At 42.2% G+C, this 14,411-nt stretch overlaps 1 protein-coding gene across 6 annotated transcripts in view; it reads right to left on the reverse strand.

The window, feature by feature from the left end:
• LOC306972937 (receptor-type tyrosine-protein phosphatase mu) overlaps nucleotides 1-14,411 on the reverse strand; it is a 373,633-nt gene that overhangs the window by 253,706 nt on the left and 105,516 nt on the right. For all 6 annotated transcript variants that reach the window (XM_079569665.1, XM_079569664.1, XM_079569663.1 and 3 more), the window contains exon 3: nucleotides 9,857-10,131. In XM_079569665.1, coding sequence (XP_079425791.1) covers nucleotides 9,857-10,131 — 275 coding nt within the window. The remainder of the gene's footprint in view (nucleotides 1-9,856; nucleotides 10,132-14,411) is intronic.

The raw sequence follows: 14,411 nt of genomic DNA on the forward strand, positions 1-14,411 counted from the left end.
GAGACTCACACGGAGAAGAAGAATAAGAGTCCAAGAATGGCATGTGATGCAAGTTTCACTCACACAGATCTTGCACATATTATTAGAAATTAGAATGTCTTGGCTTTCAAATGAGGCATCACGCTGACATACACTACAAAAAGTATATATCAAGCATTGACTTAAAGGGGCTAGCTGCAAGTTGGCCATTTTATACTCACTACTGCCACCTCAGGTCAGACGTGTAACTGCACTCGGACCCGAATGAACACTAGTTCTAGTTATGAAGACTAGTTCTGAGGTAATCTTACTTGAAAAAAGAAAGTAAAACTGCCAATGGTTGTAAGATATTGTTTTTTTACCCCATTGACAAATAGAATTAACTGAAAAAATGAAGACTAAATGCATTAATAAAACGAGTCCGAAACATCGCAGTATAAGTGAGATTATCTAAGTCAAATGCACAGCTAAATCTAACTTGTCCAAACAACTCAAACTTTGATTATTATTCTCCAATTGAGACATTTAAACTAATCTAGTTAATTATTTTTTGCAGTGTATTGGCTGTAAGTCCTCCTGTCAATACACTTTGAGGTTTGGATATGCATAATTGGACAAAATAACTCTAAACTGGCAGATAAAAGGTTAATAAAAGGTCAAATGAATAAATAAACACTACTGTCCCATGTGTATTGTGGGTACAATTTGTTAAACTATTAATTCACTGATGGAAATGGTCTAAGATTGCAAAATGAGGAAGACGTTTCCAAAGCAAACGATCAAGCTCCGTCCCTGATTGGACCAAAAAAACACTCCTAGTTTGCAAAATGAGGAGAGAGAAACACATTTTCAAAGTAAATGATCACGCTTAATATAGAAGCTGCAGTTACACATATGACCTGGGGTGGCAGTAGTGAGTATAAAATGGCCACCTTTAAACTAGTCTGAACTGTCATCAAACAAGCAAATTAAACTTGGTCTGATCAGGAAAAAAGTATTACATTTCCTCAGTTCAAGTCATTTAAACCAATGCTTGATATTTACATTTTGTAGTGTATGGTTAGAGTTCAGAATTCTCCATGACATCTCTCCGCGTTTGCGATCTTGCAGTAAAACATGTGCTACAGCGTTTAAAAATAGTATGCGAGAATATTTACAGTAACCTAAACATACTGCACTTCCTCACATTTAGTGCAAAGGGAGTCCCATTTTAAGTACCGCTTGCACTAACAGTTGCTGCGCGTCTAGAGTTACGTCTCCAACATGTTTGCAGCGCGTGTGGCGACAGGAACCCTCAAATCCACTACATCTGTGCAGCGTGCGACGACTTGGGCCCTATTTCGGGCGCCCTTTTCCTGCACAACTGTCCAAAGCCGAGGCAGAGGCGTGTCCGGAGTTATGCGGGGGATAAAAAGGGAACCGCGGATTTACGCCAAACCGACTGAGGGTGTGGCGCTGCATCTCCACATACACTCACATGTTTGGGATGCCTTCACTAATGTAAACCTCAGCAGTGGAGAGTGTGGTGCTTGTTGTGAATGTGGTGATGTTCTCTTCTTATGGGAGACAGTCATCCTGCTCCAAATGTATGGGGTTTTCAAATTCATGATCATTTACTGTATATTAGTGACATTATCAAACCCCATCACAAAATCAGCTTAGTTACAGTGGTCATTTTGCCTGTGCTCCTAAAGGATATCTTCTTGTTTTCTGAATTGGTATATTTCCTCCTGGAAACGCCACCTTAACGTGGTGGAGGGGTTTGAGTGCCCGAATGATCCTGGGAGCTCTGTTGTTGGGGGCTTTGTGTCCCTGGTAGGGTCTCTGATGGCAAACTGGTCCCAGGTGACAAAGAGCAGTTCAGAAGTCCCTTATGAGAGACCAACAGGCCTGAGAATCGTGAGGCCATCCTTCTGTGGACCCACCACCTGCAGGAGGAGCCATAAGGGGCTGGTGCAATGTGATTCGGGCAACTCCAACAGCTGCCCCCACGACAAGTGGAAGAAAATGGATGGATGGATGGAAATTAAGGGGCAGCAAGATTTATGACAGACTTTGCACTTTTTTCATACAGTGCAGATGTTTTGACTCCATGTGTAACAAAAACTGGCATAAAGTCGTTCTCCATCAGCACAGATATATATGAATTTTTGTTTTGTTTACTTCATCCTCTGAAAGTGGTGCTACAGTGCTTTACCTGTACTTTGCTCTTTTTGTTTTTAAAGGGACAGATTGGCACATCTAACTGCACCTATAGTTGAGTCCACTGAGGTGTCATCAGAGTCTGTGTGCTGCTAACTTCACATCCACTGCTACAGCTGTAAAAACAGCTTCTCACTTTAAATGGACCAGCAGTCCACAACTTTATTGAACAAGTTTACAGAGTATTGCGTAAACGCTGTCCGAGCTAACATCAATCAGATTTATTTGTCGTGACGGTTAAGTTTGACCCATCCTTCAGTGCCGCTGGGACGACCCATCAGGAGCAGGCGACTCTTTGTTGAATCTTGACCCAAGTTCAAGCTCAGAAGCCCCCGAGCTGAGGGATTAACCAAAAGTGCTCGGTTTGGGCTGATTGCTCTGTGATCATTGTCAGTTAAAGAGGGGGTATTATGCTTTTTTCAGCCACATAGCACCAGTCTATATCACACTACAATGATGACGAAACCTTCTGTTGGTCTGTCAATGCAGTAAATTAGAATAACTGCCTTATATAAAATTGCTCTTTCAAAATGGCGTTAGCAAATGACTTGAAATAGGCCTCTGTCTCTTTAAGAACCTCTGACCCTTTCCGACACGCCCCCTCCACACGCTGTCTGTGGCATCACAACAACACTGCGCTTGTCTCAACAGTATTGAAACTACGATCGGTGCATTTTAATTTTTATTGTTGGAAAGGAGCTACTGTTTATCACTTTGTGAACAATGGCCACACAGGATATTATTTGGAGACGAACCTTCCACACCGGACGCTTGGAAGGGGCTCTTGCCTGAAAAATAACTGCTGTTTGGAGGCTCTCTCTTTGCATCTGCCATGCCCTATGGATCTCTAACTATACCCCCATGGACGACACCAGGATCTGCAGGAGCCCATACAATTCAAAAGACGGACATTATCTGTGCAAGTGGACAATGGTTTTTCGAGGTTACCCCGTTAGCTTGTTATAATCGACTACAGCTCATTGTTGATGAACAGTCTGCAATAAACCACAAAAGTGTAAAGCCAGGCTCATTGTGTGATCATCGTAAAGGCTGCTTCGAGTAGTTGCTGCTTTATTGACATTATTTGTGCATAATATGCTGCCTGTTTTCAATGAATGTTGTGAAGGTGAAGGTTGTTAGCTTGGCGCGGCTAATAGTGCCTTAGCTCCGGGAGAAAACCACTCGGCTACGACTCACTGTAGATGAAATGTGAGCAATAAACTACAAAATCAACAAGCCAGGCTCCGTGTGTCATCATCATAAAGGCTGCTTCAAGCAGTTGCCTGTTTTAGTGACGTTTTCAATGCATAATATGCTGCTTGTATTCAGTGAATTTTCCCGTTAGCTTATCGCGGCTAGCTTGTTAGCTCCGGGAGAAAACCACTCGGCTACGACTCACTGTAGATGAAATGTGAGCAATAAACTACGAAATCAACAAGCCCGGCTCAGTGTGTGATCATCATAAAGGCTGCTTCAAGCAGTTGCCTGTTTTAGTGACGTTTTCAATGCATATTATGCTGCTTGTATTCAGTGAATTTTCCCGTTAGCTTGACGTGGCTAGCTTGTTAGCTCCGGGAGAAAGCCACTCGGCTATGACCCATTGTAGATTAAATGTGAGCAATAAACGTCCAAATCAACAAGCCAGGCTCCGTGTGTGATCATTGTTAAACGGTTCTTTATGTGTGTGGTGGTTTTATTGACTTTATGTGTGCATATCTCTCGTTTTCACGTGATGACTCGAGGTTTAGCTTAGCATTAGCTTTCTCCGGAGGCTCTGTGCATCATCAAGGCCCTATATTCCTATATTGAAATAAGCGTTCTTGTCACCGGTTTTAATCCTGGGTGTTTCGGTAACAGAAACACTGATGTGTGTCTTTGTAAAGTCTGCTGTGGCTCCGTTTCACAACACATGAAGCTAAACCTCCATGATGACTCTGTTTACGTCTTAGGGCTAGACACTGCGGGGAGGGGGTTCTGCTGAGGGGCAGTGGTTGGTTACGCGGCTGGTGACGAAAGGTCGGAGGCGTATCCTGGAGGTCGAGGGCGTTTCCTGAAGGAATCAGGCGTTTTATCCCTAAAATGGCTGCCATCAGAGTTTTTACAGATTACTCGAAAATACGTGAATGTGCCAAGGCAACACTTCAGGCATGGTTTTAATGAGGGAATGACTTAATAACATGATGTAAAGCTTGAAAAAGTCGATTTTGCATAATAGGCCCCCTTTAAGGACTACCAGCCATAAAAATGATAATAAAATCTGACGACAAGTGATGAGGATCAACATGTGGATGTTGTTGGATAAAAAATGTGGGTATTTTTCATTTTATTTTTTTATTTATCCTTTATCTATACAGGCTTTGAGACCTTGAGACTCAGTGTCTTTACAAGAGAGACCTGTTTCAAACATATCAATTATAACCAGCTCGAAAAGTAAAGTATGTGTAGCACTTTAGTTTACAGCACAGTCAGAGGATGATAAAAGGTTGGCATTGTAGCTGATTACATGGAAACAGGACACTATGACCGTCAGACGCTCGAATATTTGGTTGGATCGTCTTTGGCTTTGATTACAGAACATTCACTATGATATTGTTTCAAGATTGCAATAATTCAAGGAAAGTAAATTACTGCACGGTGAGTATTTTCTCGACCATAATTAAACACACTTTGTCCCTTATTGTCCACTGTTGTCCACTTCCATAAAAAAAATCGCCAACCTACCACTGTAAAGAGATATGTGCCAAAATAGTGACTTGCGTGATTCGAGTTACATTCTGGCATCAGTTTTTACACCCTGCACACAACCCATAATCCCGTTTGTGTTTGTCGCTGTGCGGGAAGCTTCAGTCACTCGGCTGCACTTGTGAAGTCCCTTTGTCGCTGGAATGTGGAGGCTGAGATCCTCCCCATTGTCATCCTGGAGGCAGGACGCCGTCAGATAAGGCCTGTCTAATTATAAACGGCTTCTTTTTTTTTTTTTTCTTCTTCTTCTTCTTCTTTTGCCGCGTTGTGTGGAATATGAAAGTGGATGTCTCGTGTGTCAATTATGACCTCATTACGGGCTAATATAAAGGAAATTAAAAAGGCCAACCACTCGGTATAGCGCCACTAGACAAATGAACTGCCCCCCTGAATCGCTAATTGAAATCCTTTGTTTTTCCGCAACACACATCCGTCAGGCGGCCTAATAGCTCTGATATAATTGATTGGAGCAGCAATGATAGCGCTGTCGTAATTGGGCTGGACCCTTACAGTGTAAATATCCACACGGGACGAGAGCTGCTGGTGGCATCACTGTCGCGTTTGTAACTGGAAAAGGCTGGAGTGAAAGTTGTATCTCAATGCACAGGGCTAACTATGGAGCTATATCACGTGAAATGACTTATGAATTAAGAATAACCATCTTGAATTGTGCATTACCATTTGGACAATATTATTCTATGAAGCTGGTTGAACATGTCCACCTGGATTAGTTCCTCTAACCCGGGTTGACAAACACAGACATGGAGCTTCTGGGTAAGTGGTGCGACAGGAGGAGTCAGCGCTAAGAAGCCAATCACGGAAGAGACACAGACACAGTTTGTCTAGATCAAAATCTATAGTGGATCTGATATCACCAATAAGGAAGAGTCCAGGACCAATGTTAGGGTTAGGGCTGTGCTGATTGGCTGGCTGTAACATTTGTCCTGGGCAAACAACTTTACATTGGCGCTGGACTCTTAATTACTTGGTGATATCAGATCAACCATAAACTATCACTAAACTCATGATGAGAATTTTGTACAGCGTAATGAACGGCACGAGTCGGAACCAAGCAGCACATAAGGAGTATGTTCACACTTGTTAACAATCTTTCTTGCAACTGAAATGCAACACTCGTAACATTATGTGCATTCTGCTCCTCACCCCCTACGCACACCTGTGAGTTTGCAGAGGATTCTCTCCTCTGATGGTCAAACAGCCGTCTTATTATCTAAGCTGGAACTAAACCTGGCCCAGAGCCACCTGATACATCTCCATGGAGATGATAGAAAGCTATTAAGCTTTGTAGTACCGCAAAACTAGGGTTAACGTTAAAGTTGACTCGCTAACCCTCTATTCCAGCTTCATAGTATATTCCTTAGACCTCTGGGCACAGTTTCCCTCATCAACTCAAAACATGCAGAACAGGCGAGATCTTTGAGCTGTAGTATGTGGTCTTGACCAAAGCTCACCAGGAGCCACCCCTCAGCTGCACATGGCTCCTGACTCCTGCACGGTCGTATTACTTTTCTCTTCTCTTCTCTTTTCTTTTACGCAGTGTGTAAAGACAACTAAAATGGTCACTTTGGCATGTTTTCCCGCCTCCAGATAAAGACACACAACATCTCCATTTAAATATAGACCATTGTTATTTCAAATTCAGACAAATGACAATCTCAATTAGAAGTTTTGAAGGTGGCCGTGCGGTTTAATTATCAAAAGGCTGCTGATGATAGCAGGCTAAACCTGTGATTAAAAAATAATTTCACAGTATCAGGTGGCTTCCCTGTGACAATTGCGTAGGTTACCGTGCAATTAAAGATACCCGTAATTACCGCCGTGTTGTTAATTAGTGACAATTTCCAGCTTTTCTTGGCTCAGAGCGGCGGCGGATCATTGGCACGCCTTCTGCCATGTTGGAGTTTGAGTTTGGAAAGACACCGTCCTTCTGGTGTGAATTAAGGCCCGACGCTCCCCAAACACAGCCAATTTGAATTAATGTTTCAGATAAATAATAATAATTCCAATGTAAACAATGTATAACAACAACTAGGTCTTAATTGAAGCTGTGGGCATCAATTTGGCATTCGTACTTATATTATTTATCTAATTAAAACTAATTACTTTACAATATGACCAGGCAATGACAGGCTTGGGGGCCTAATCTGCCCCACCACCATGTTTACTTTGACCCCTCAGTAGATTTTGAGACAACAGACAACAACAGCGGGATCGATCTACTGTAATCCAATTCTATACATTTTTTCCTGTGGGATTTTTTCCTCGATGCCCAGTTTGGTTAAGACTAGTTTTTAAATAAGGGTCCCTTTGGGGCCACTGTTGGGAGAGATCAGCTTAAACAAACTTCCCAACCCCCGCCCTGAATGAATAAGGATTAAAAATGTGGAAAAAGTGAGACCATGTTCAGCAATTGCAGACTGGTTCCACTGCTCAATCATAGCTGTGCTGTTTTGAACAGTGTGTGGTTAACTCCCGTGTTGATTAAACATATTAAACTAAGTTTTATTCCTAGTCTTTTAATTTTGGTCAAGATTTTGTTAAATAATTCTCTGGAATTTTAGTCAAGTTTTAGCTGTTAAAAATTGCATGCACATTCAGTCTACTAAATCTAAGATTCATTTAGTCAACTTTGCATTTATAGTATTTATTATTATCATATTAATCAAAGTCCTCTGCTTCATAGAGCTTCTTCCACATGAAAAAGTACATTGGGAATTAAATTAAATGGTAAAATGGTAAATGGACTCAACTTATATAGTGCTTTCTACCTTTATCAGGCCCAAAGCTCTTTACAGTAAGGAACCAGTCTGTTACTCACTCTCTCATTCATACACCAGTGTAAGCAGACACTGGAGGCAACTAGGGTAAAGTGTCTTGCCCAAGGACACAATGACAATGTGCATTTGCGGGAGCTGGCATTTGAACCCGCGACCTTCCGATCACGAGACGTCCCGCTCTACCACCTTGGCGTCATCGTGACACGTAAACAAGGAGCAACCTCCCTCTCTCTTGGTACAGCTGCTTTTGTACGTCTTTGCCGTGGTTTTGTGGGGTTCGGCGGATTTTATTCACTGCAGGACACCACGCTCTGTAACAGGGACAAACCCAGGAGGCGCTGCACTGTTTCAGAGGAACAACACCAGCCAGGGTTCCTCCGGGTGCTACGGTTTCCCTGAATTCCAAACACATGCTCATGTCAGGTTGGCAGACAGAGAGGACATGGCTCAGTCGCAGCGGCTCAGGACTAACACCTGAACACAACTGAACACTCACTTCTTATAAAATTTCTAATTAGACTTTTTTTTTTTTTTTTTTGTCTCATAAATAACGTTAAGCTTTAGTTAGCAAAAACATCCCTTTAACTAATATTATAAAAAAATATTTTAGTTGCCGAAATTAGCACTGGTCAATTCCATTCACTGCCTTTGATGCAAAAAGATGCAAGACTCAATAATAGCCTGAGCACAGAAACATTTTCAGTATCAGTATCCAAGCCAGTAACATTGGACTAAATGGAGAAGCATCCATTCTTTTCTTAAATACAGCACAATCTGATAGAGCTTTCCGGTATACCCACAATATGTCCTCACTCCTCAGATAAATTTGTTCCATTTTTGTGAGGCTCCATGTTGCGTCCAGAGCCCTCTCAGCAGTGGCCTTTGTTAAGTGAGTTATCAGCCCCCTGTGATGGGCAGCAGGAGCCTTGGTTTGGTCCTACCTGGTCCGAATGACGGAAAAAAAAAAAAAAAACACTCCAAGCCACAGCACCTATTGGGGGGTGAAGAGGTCCCTCTGCATCAATTAACATTTGGTGGACTTGTGGAACAGGCCTGGCGCTGGGACTAATGGCAAGGCAAGTGTGAAATCACCCTGGCCCGGGCGGCAGTCGTGTGCACCGGTAAGTGAAAATGACTTTTAGAAATGGAAACGGCGGCAGGGCTGGGATGGAGGGAGGAGAGGGGCGCATTACCATGGATACAGCCGCAGCAGAATCAATAATTTGAGATGTTTGAGACGGGGGCATTGTGCGATTGTTTGGTTCTTCACCGAATAATGCGTTTGCGTCGCTCCAAGTCGGAGAACGAGCCGTAATGAGGAGCTACACTCACTGCGTCCAACAGCTGCACCCAGACTGTGACGTTCAGTGGTGGCCAAAGTGCTTGAATTTGATAAAGTAAAAGTACAAACAATAACTTTGCAGCTTCAAAAAACAAGAAAATCGCACCTGAATGTAAAATCTTGTTCTTATTTGGAGAAACAGTAATACATTCTAAATAAATAGACCCAAGTAAAGTGCAGAGCTTAAACAACACTACAGTCTAGTACTTTGTTGCTGAACACATCCAGTTTTGTGGAAGACTGTACTGTTGCCCCTACAGGCCATAAACGCCACTGCAGGTGTTGTAGCAAGTTGCGTTTTTTTTATTTATTATTAATTGTCTTGAAGAGTAAATACTACGCTGACAGAAAAGGCGAAGGCAGAGAGGAATATTGTTCATCCAATTTCACAATGGAAATATTTTTTTTACTCAAACTTGGCTGTGAATACTGTTTAAGGTGGCGCTAGCCCGCAGCTAGCTTTGCCCGTTAGCCTGTTAGCTTCTTCTTTGTGATTCCATTAGTGTGTATTGGTGGCTCCGGTCCGGTGGCAGTCAAGTTGCAATTAAGGTTTTCTGGCCAGAGACACCAGAGGGAGATGAAAGACCCCCAATCATCCCACTAACACTTGTATTACCCCCCAGAGGGAATATGAAAAGGATTTATTAAGGTAAACATGTGACTTAGCATTGCTTTGAACAAGAACAAAAAACACATTTATCTAGTCTAGAGCTTGTGCCTTCCAATCAGGGGCAATGCATGAAGTTTCTCACCGACAAAACTCTGCATTGCATCAGTTCGACCTTGGATGTACCTGGTAGTAGTTGGGCCAGTAGGTGCTGATGGCGAGCTCGACCTGTCCCCACGCACGGGTGGCCGGTCCGGACACGTTCCACACGGGCATGCCCATGGGACTGTTGTTCTCTCGGATGTAGACGTTGAGGTGTCCCGGGTGGCTGCCCTCCCGTCCCCCCATGTAGTACTGGAACAGGACGCAGTGGGTGTCGTTCTCCTTGAGCTGAGGCGACAGGAGCAGGGCGCGCTGTCCTGCGAATCGTCCCGAAGTGTTCACCATCACGAAGGCTGAACCTAGACACACACGAAAAAAAGGCACATCACGCGTCAATGAGACCTCAAATCAAAGTGGATTCAAAGAGAGGTGCTGACTTTTGCAGTTTTACGAATGCTCTGTAATGCCTGAATTATTGAACTTTACCTTATTATTTTGGGATTTATTTATTCATCTTTTTTATTATTCAACATTTTCGGCATTTAGTTGTGAGAATAACCCAATTCTGTCCTTGCAATGCTCAAAAAGAGAGGAAAAAGATAAGGAGACCTGGGCAAGACCTAGATAGAACATGTAGGACAATCAGCTGGACAATAGCAAGTAGCTTTTTGTGGGCATGTTACAACTAATTTACCAGGGACGGCTTTATGGTTAATTTTATATCATAACTAATTGCCTAATGTCATTACTGTTTGATCCCAATTTTTACCACAAGAACATAAAAAAGGGCTAGTTATGATTTGTCCCGAGAACGCACACGAATATGACAGTGATCGATATATGGCAGAGCCGCAGGTCCCGCCTCCACCACACACACACATTAAGAATCACACAAAGGTAGGTTTTTACCATCTAAAGAACATAGCCAGATTGATTGATTGATACACTTGGCTCCAGGACTGAGTCTGGGCCTGTCATAGAGCACGCACACCACGCTGAAGACTCTTCCTTGGTCACTTTCACTTGCACGCGGACTCTGTAAACACTATGGGAAACTAGCAAACAATGTGGATTATTCGGATATTCTTAAGTTTTTTGGACAACTCCTCGCAATGGGACTTTTTGCTGGCAACACAAGATGAAGTGGGGAAGCTGCCGTGTTTATGAAGTTTCAATCAGGCTCAACACGCGATGCTACTCAATGCTACTCTGTCCAGGTTCTGAGCTGTTGTTACCTTCAGCAGGACATAAACAACTCTTTTATGCCCTCATTGTGCTTCGGGCAAATACATTGTTAGGTAATAGTCTGCTGTTATTATGCCGTTATGTAGCTGTTGCCGTTTATGGAGTAAACTTTTACCTTGCCGTGTTTGTAGTCTGAGCTCTGGGAATAAGAGTTGTCTGTATAGTATTTGCAGATATGTGGTCACATACTTCTTTTGAGTCTCAGAAGCTGCAGTAAATGTGTTTAAGTAGATCTGATAGTTGTTGTGTAACAGCCCCACCTAGCGCCGCCACTGTAATTTACTATTTGAAATTGCAGGCATTACAGTATTTGAGCCCCAAATATGATGTGTTAATGAGAGTAAAAAGTGTGAAAATGACTCTGTTGATGATCCCCTTTTGCACATGAGAAAACGCTTGGTAAATGAACCCCTACATGTGAGCACCTTGGGACCCTCTCACGGAAGTCTCTCTGCAACCACAAGCCAGTCCCAGATAAAGCCGAAGAAGATTGACGGATAACTATGAATATTTGACAACATAAATGTTAGAACACAAGTGACCAGACGACATCCCTTCAAGTTTCCATTAAAACTCTACTTTATTGTTGCTAGAAATAATCACAAGCTTCTCCACATTTGGCCTTTCACACAGACCTGAATCTGATTAAAGAGCCAGACTTCAAAAAGGTCAGTGTCTCTTTTTTTCTTTTTCTTTTTCTTTTTTAAAGAAGCCGGACATCTCTCTCGAACTTCTGGGTTTAATTGGGTCCTCAAATGTCATTACTCTTCACCGGGAAGGTAGAGGGCGGAAGCCGTCTCAGAGCTGTCATCTAATTTCCCTCTCTACTTATGAAAAACACTGCCAGTCCAATAAAGTGTTGTCTCGCTTTGTTTCTTGTTTGTATGGGTAATCTGGGTCTTAATCTTGATCAGGAAGTGAATAATCTGAAAAAGAGACAATGTCGACTGGTCCACCCCAAGAGCCATGTGTCTTCATGAATAAATGTATAGATTCCTGATATGATTCCCTGATTCGCTTGTGCTGAGGTTAATTGGGGTTAATAGCTCGAGATTGTATTAACTCTAGAATAACCTACATTTCTTTATTTAATAATATTTCCACTATTCCAATAAAAGAGGTGAGTGGAAGGTCCAGGTTTCGATTCCTGGTGTTTGCGTGTGTACTTTTCCTCAGCAGCATTGACGGATGGTTCAAACACAGGGGGCAAAAATCCCTATTGAAGTAAAACCTACTGCTCCTGGATTGTGGATATTGTGTTCTCATTTACTTCCGCAAGTGGTCGAAAACTTGACATCTTTATTGCTTTGCCGTTGCGACGCTGACACAACCTTCTCAAAACGAGTCCGGGATTATCATCAGTCCTGTGGGGTGCATTCTAACTAAATGAAGTGCGTTCTCCTCCGCTTGTGTCAACGACTGCTTTGAGACCTCTGTATTAGCGCCGAGGCTTCCTGTGTGTGTCCTGTAATGAGAAAAGGGCTCTTATCTCCAAAACCTATTGAATTCTGTAATCTCCCTCATTCATCAAAATAAAATGTAAAAAAAAAAAAAAAAGACACAAGGAATATCTCGCGCTCGTGGCCATTCAAAGGATGTTTTTCTGTCTTCCTCAATGACACGCACAAATGATGAGAAATCGATAAGTTTGAAATCTATTTGCTGCGCCGTGCCGTCGTTTAGGTCGGTTCAATATTATAAAGGTTAATCTAATAGCGAGACTTATGATATTGGCAGCGGTTCAAGGAGTGTTTGTCATCGTGGTATTTAGCTTGGCGCCGTAACGAGATGGCACCGAGGGAGATTGGGCCGAGGCCAAAGAGACGCTGTTTATGTGGAAATAAGAGCAGCGATGATACTGCATCAGAGGTGCCACCAAAACATTTAGTCAGACCTAATTGTTAGACAGAGAGATATAATTGTATGATGTGTGGATTAACAAATTAAATAGGAAGTGTCAAGTTTACAACCCAAGCATCACCCTGTAAAACTAGTTTCTTACAGTACGTCAACTTCAATGCGCCTGCCACCAGTGCCAACTGAACTAACTTTGAGACAAGTATCTAAATCACATTATTTAAATGCTGTGGTGATGCAAAGGGGCATTTGTCTAGATCCTAGGAATGCAGGAAAAAAAAAGGGTATCTCAAAATATGTCTCAATGAGCTTCAGGTTGTAGCCTGAAATGGTTTTCAGCCAAAACCAGTCAAAACCATTTCTGGTGACGACATTGTGAAGCTCACAAATCACTCATCAAAGCAAAAGCGGCCATTTTGAAGGATTTATGTCAACTTTATTTTGTTTAAAACATATTCCATTTGTATTCACTCATAAATTAAGTGAGAATCTACACTGTTAATGGGCTTGAACAGTGATTCCAGTAACTAGTTACTCTAATCTGACCACTTTTTCCAGTAAGCATTTACATTTTCCAGACCAGTAATCAGATTAAAGTTACTTTTCCAAGTCACTGCGAGTCTCGTAACATAACGTATGCGAAAAGTCACATTTTTAGCATGAAGACGACTCACATCATTAACGTAGGCGACAATAGAGGCGGAGAGATGGAAATATGTCGCTATTCTGAATCTATGGCAGCTTTGTTGATGTTGCACTTCCAATGACGTGAGTATTGGCAAAACTGGTTCATTTGCATTTTGAGGACGGAAGGTGTCGGCAGCGGATTGATGTAACTAATAAAGTAACTTGTAATCTAAACTAGCTACGGTACTTTTAAAATCAAGAAATCAGTAAAGTAACTTTTTGAAGGAGGAATTAGGAATATATTATATTAAACACATGTTAAAAATATATTATGTCCATGTATAACAAAGGTTGTTATTACATTTTCCGTTCACTGGAAAAGCTAGTTTGGTGTCCTCTATAGTCCACATCCTTTGCCCAAATCAAACCCTCTGAAGGACTGAATTTGGCTTTCCCCTCGGTAAAATCGCTCTTATTCCCATTATTACACAACCGCACTATGATGCAATAATACTTTTGCAATATAATGAATATGGCAGCTAACTAACTACTAAGTACTACTGCATCTCATCACAGTCACAGTTCTAGGTACTTCTACTTCTTCCTGCCTCATAATTCACACCTGCTGTAACAACATGCATGTATTCAACACCAAATCATTCACACAAGCTTTTCACCTGACTTCACTTCACCATTTCCTCAACAATTAATTATACATACAAAAGTTGATTAAATCACTTTATACCATCCCCTCCCCACCTCTACCTCTTGGAACAGTAAAGTGTGTACGAGAGCTGCACCTCAGAGGAGCCCTTGTCATTAACAGCAAACATCTGGAGACAGTCTGATATTATGTTAAAAAGCTTCAAGTGCATTGAGTAAACCACAGCCCCGGTCCCAGAGGCGCGTC

This window comes from Gobius niger, assembly GCF_951799975.1.
Source record: "Gobius niger genome assembly, chromosome: 13".
NCBI classification, from domain to species: Eukaryota; Metazoa; Chordata; class Actinopteri; order Gobiiformes; family Gobiidae; genus Gobius; species Gobius niger.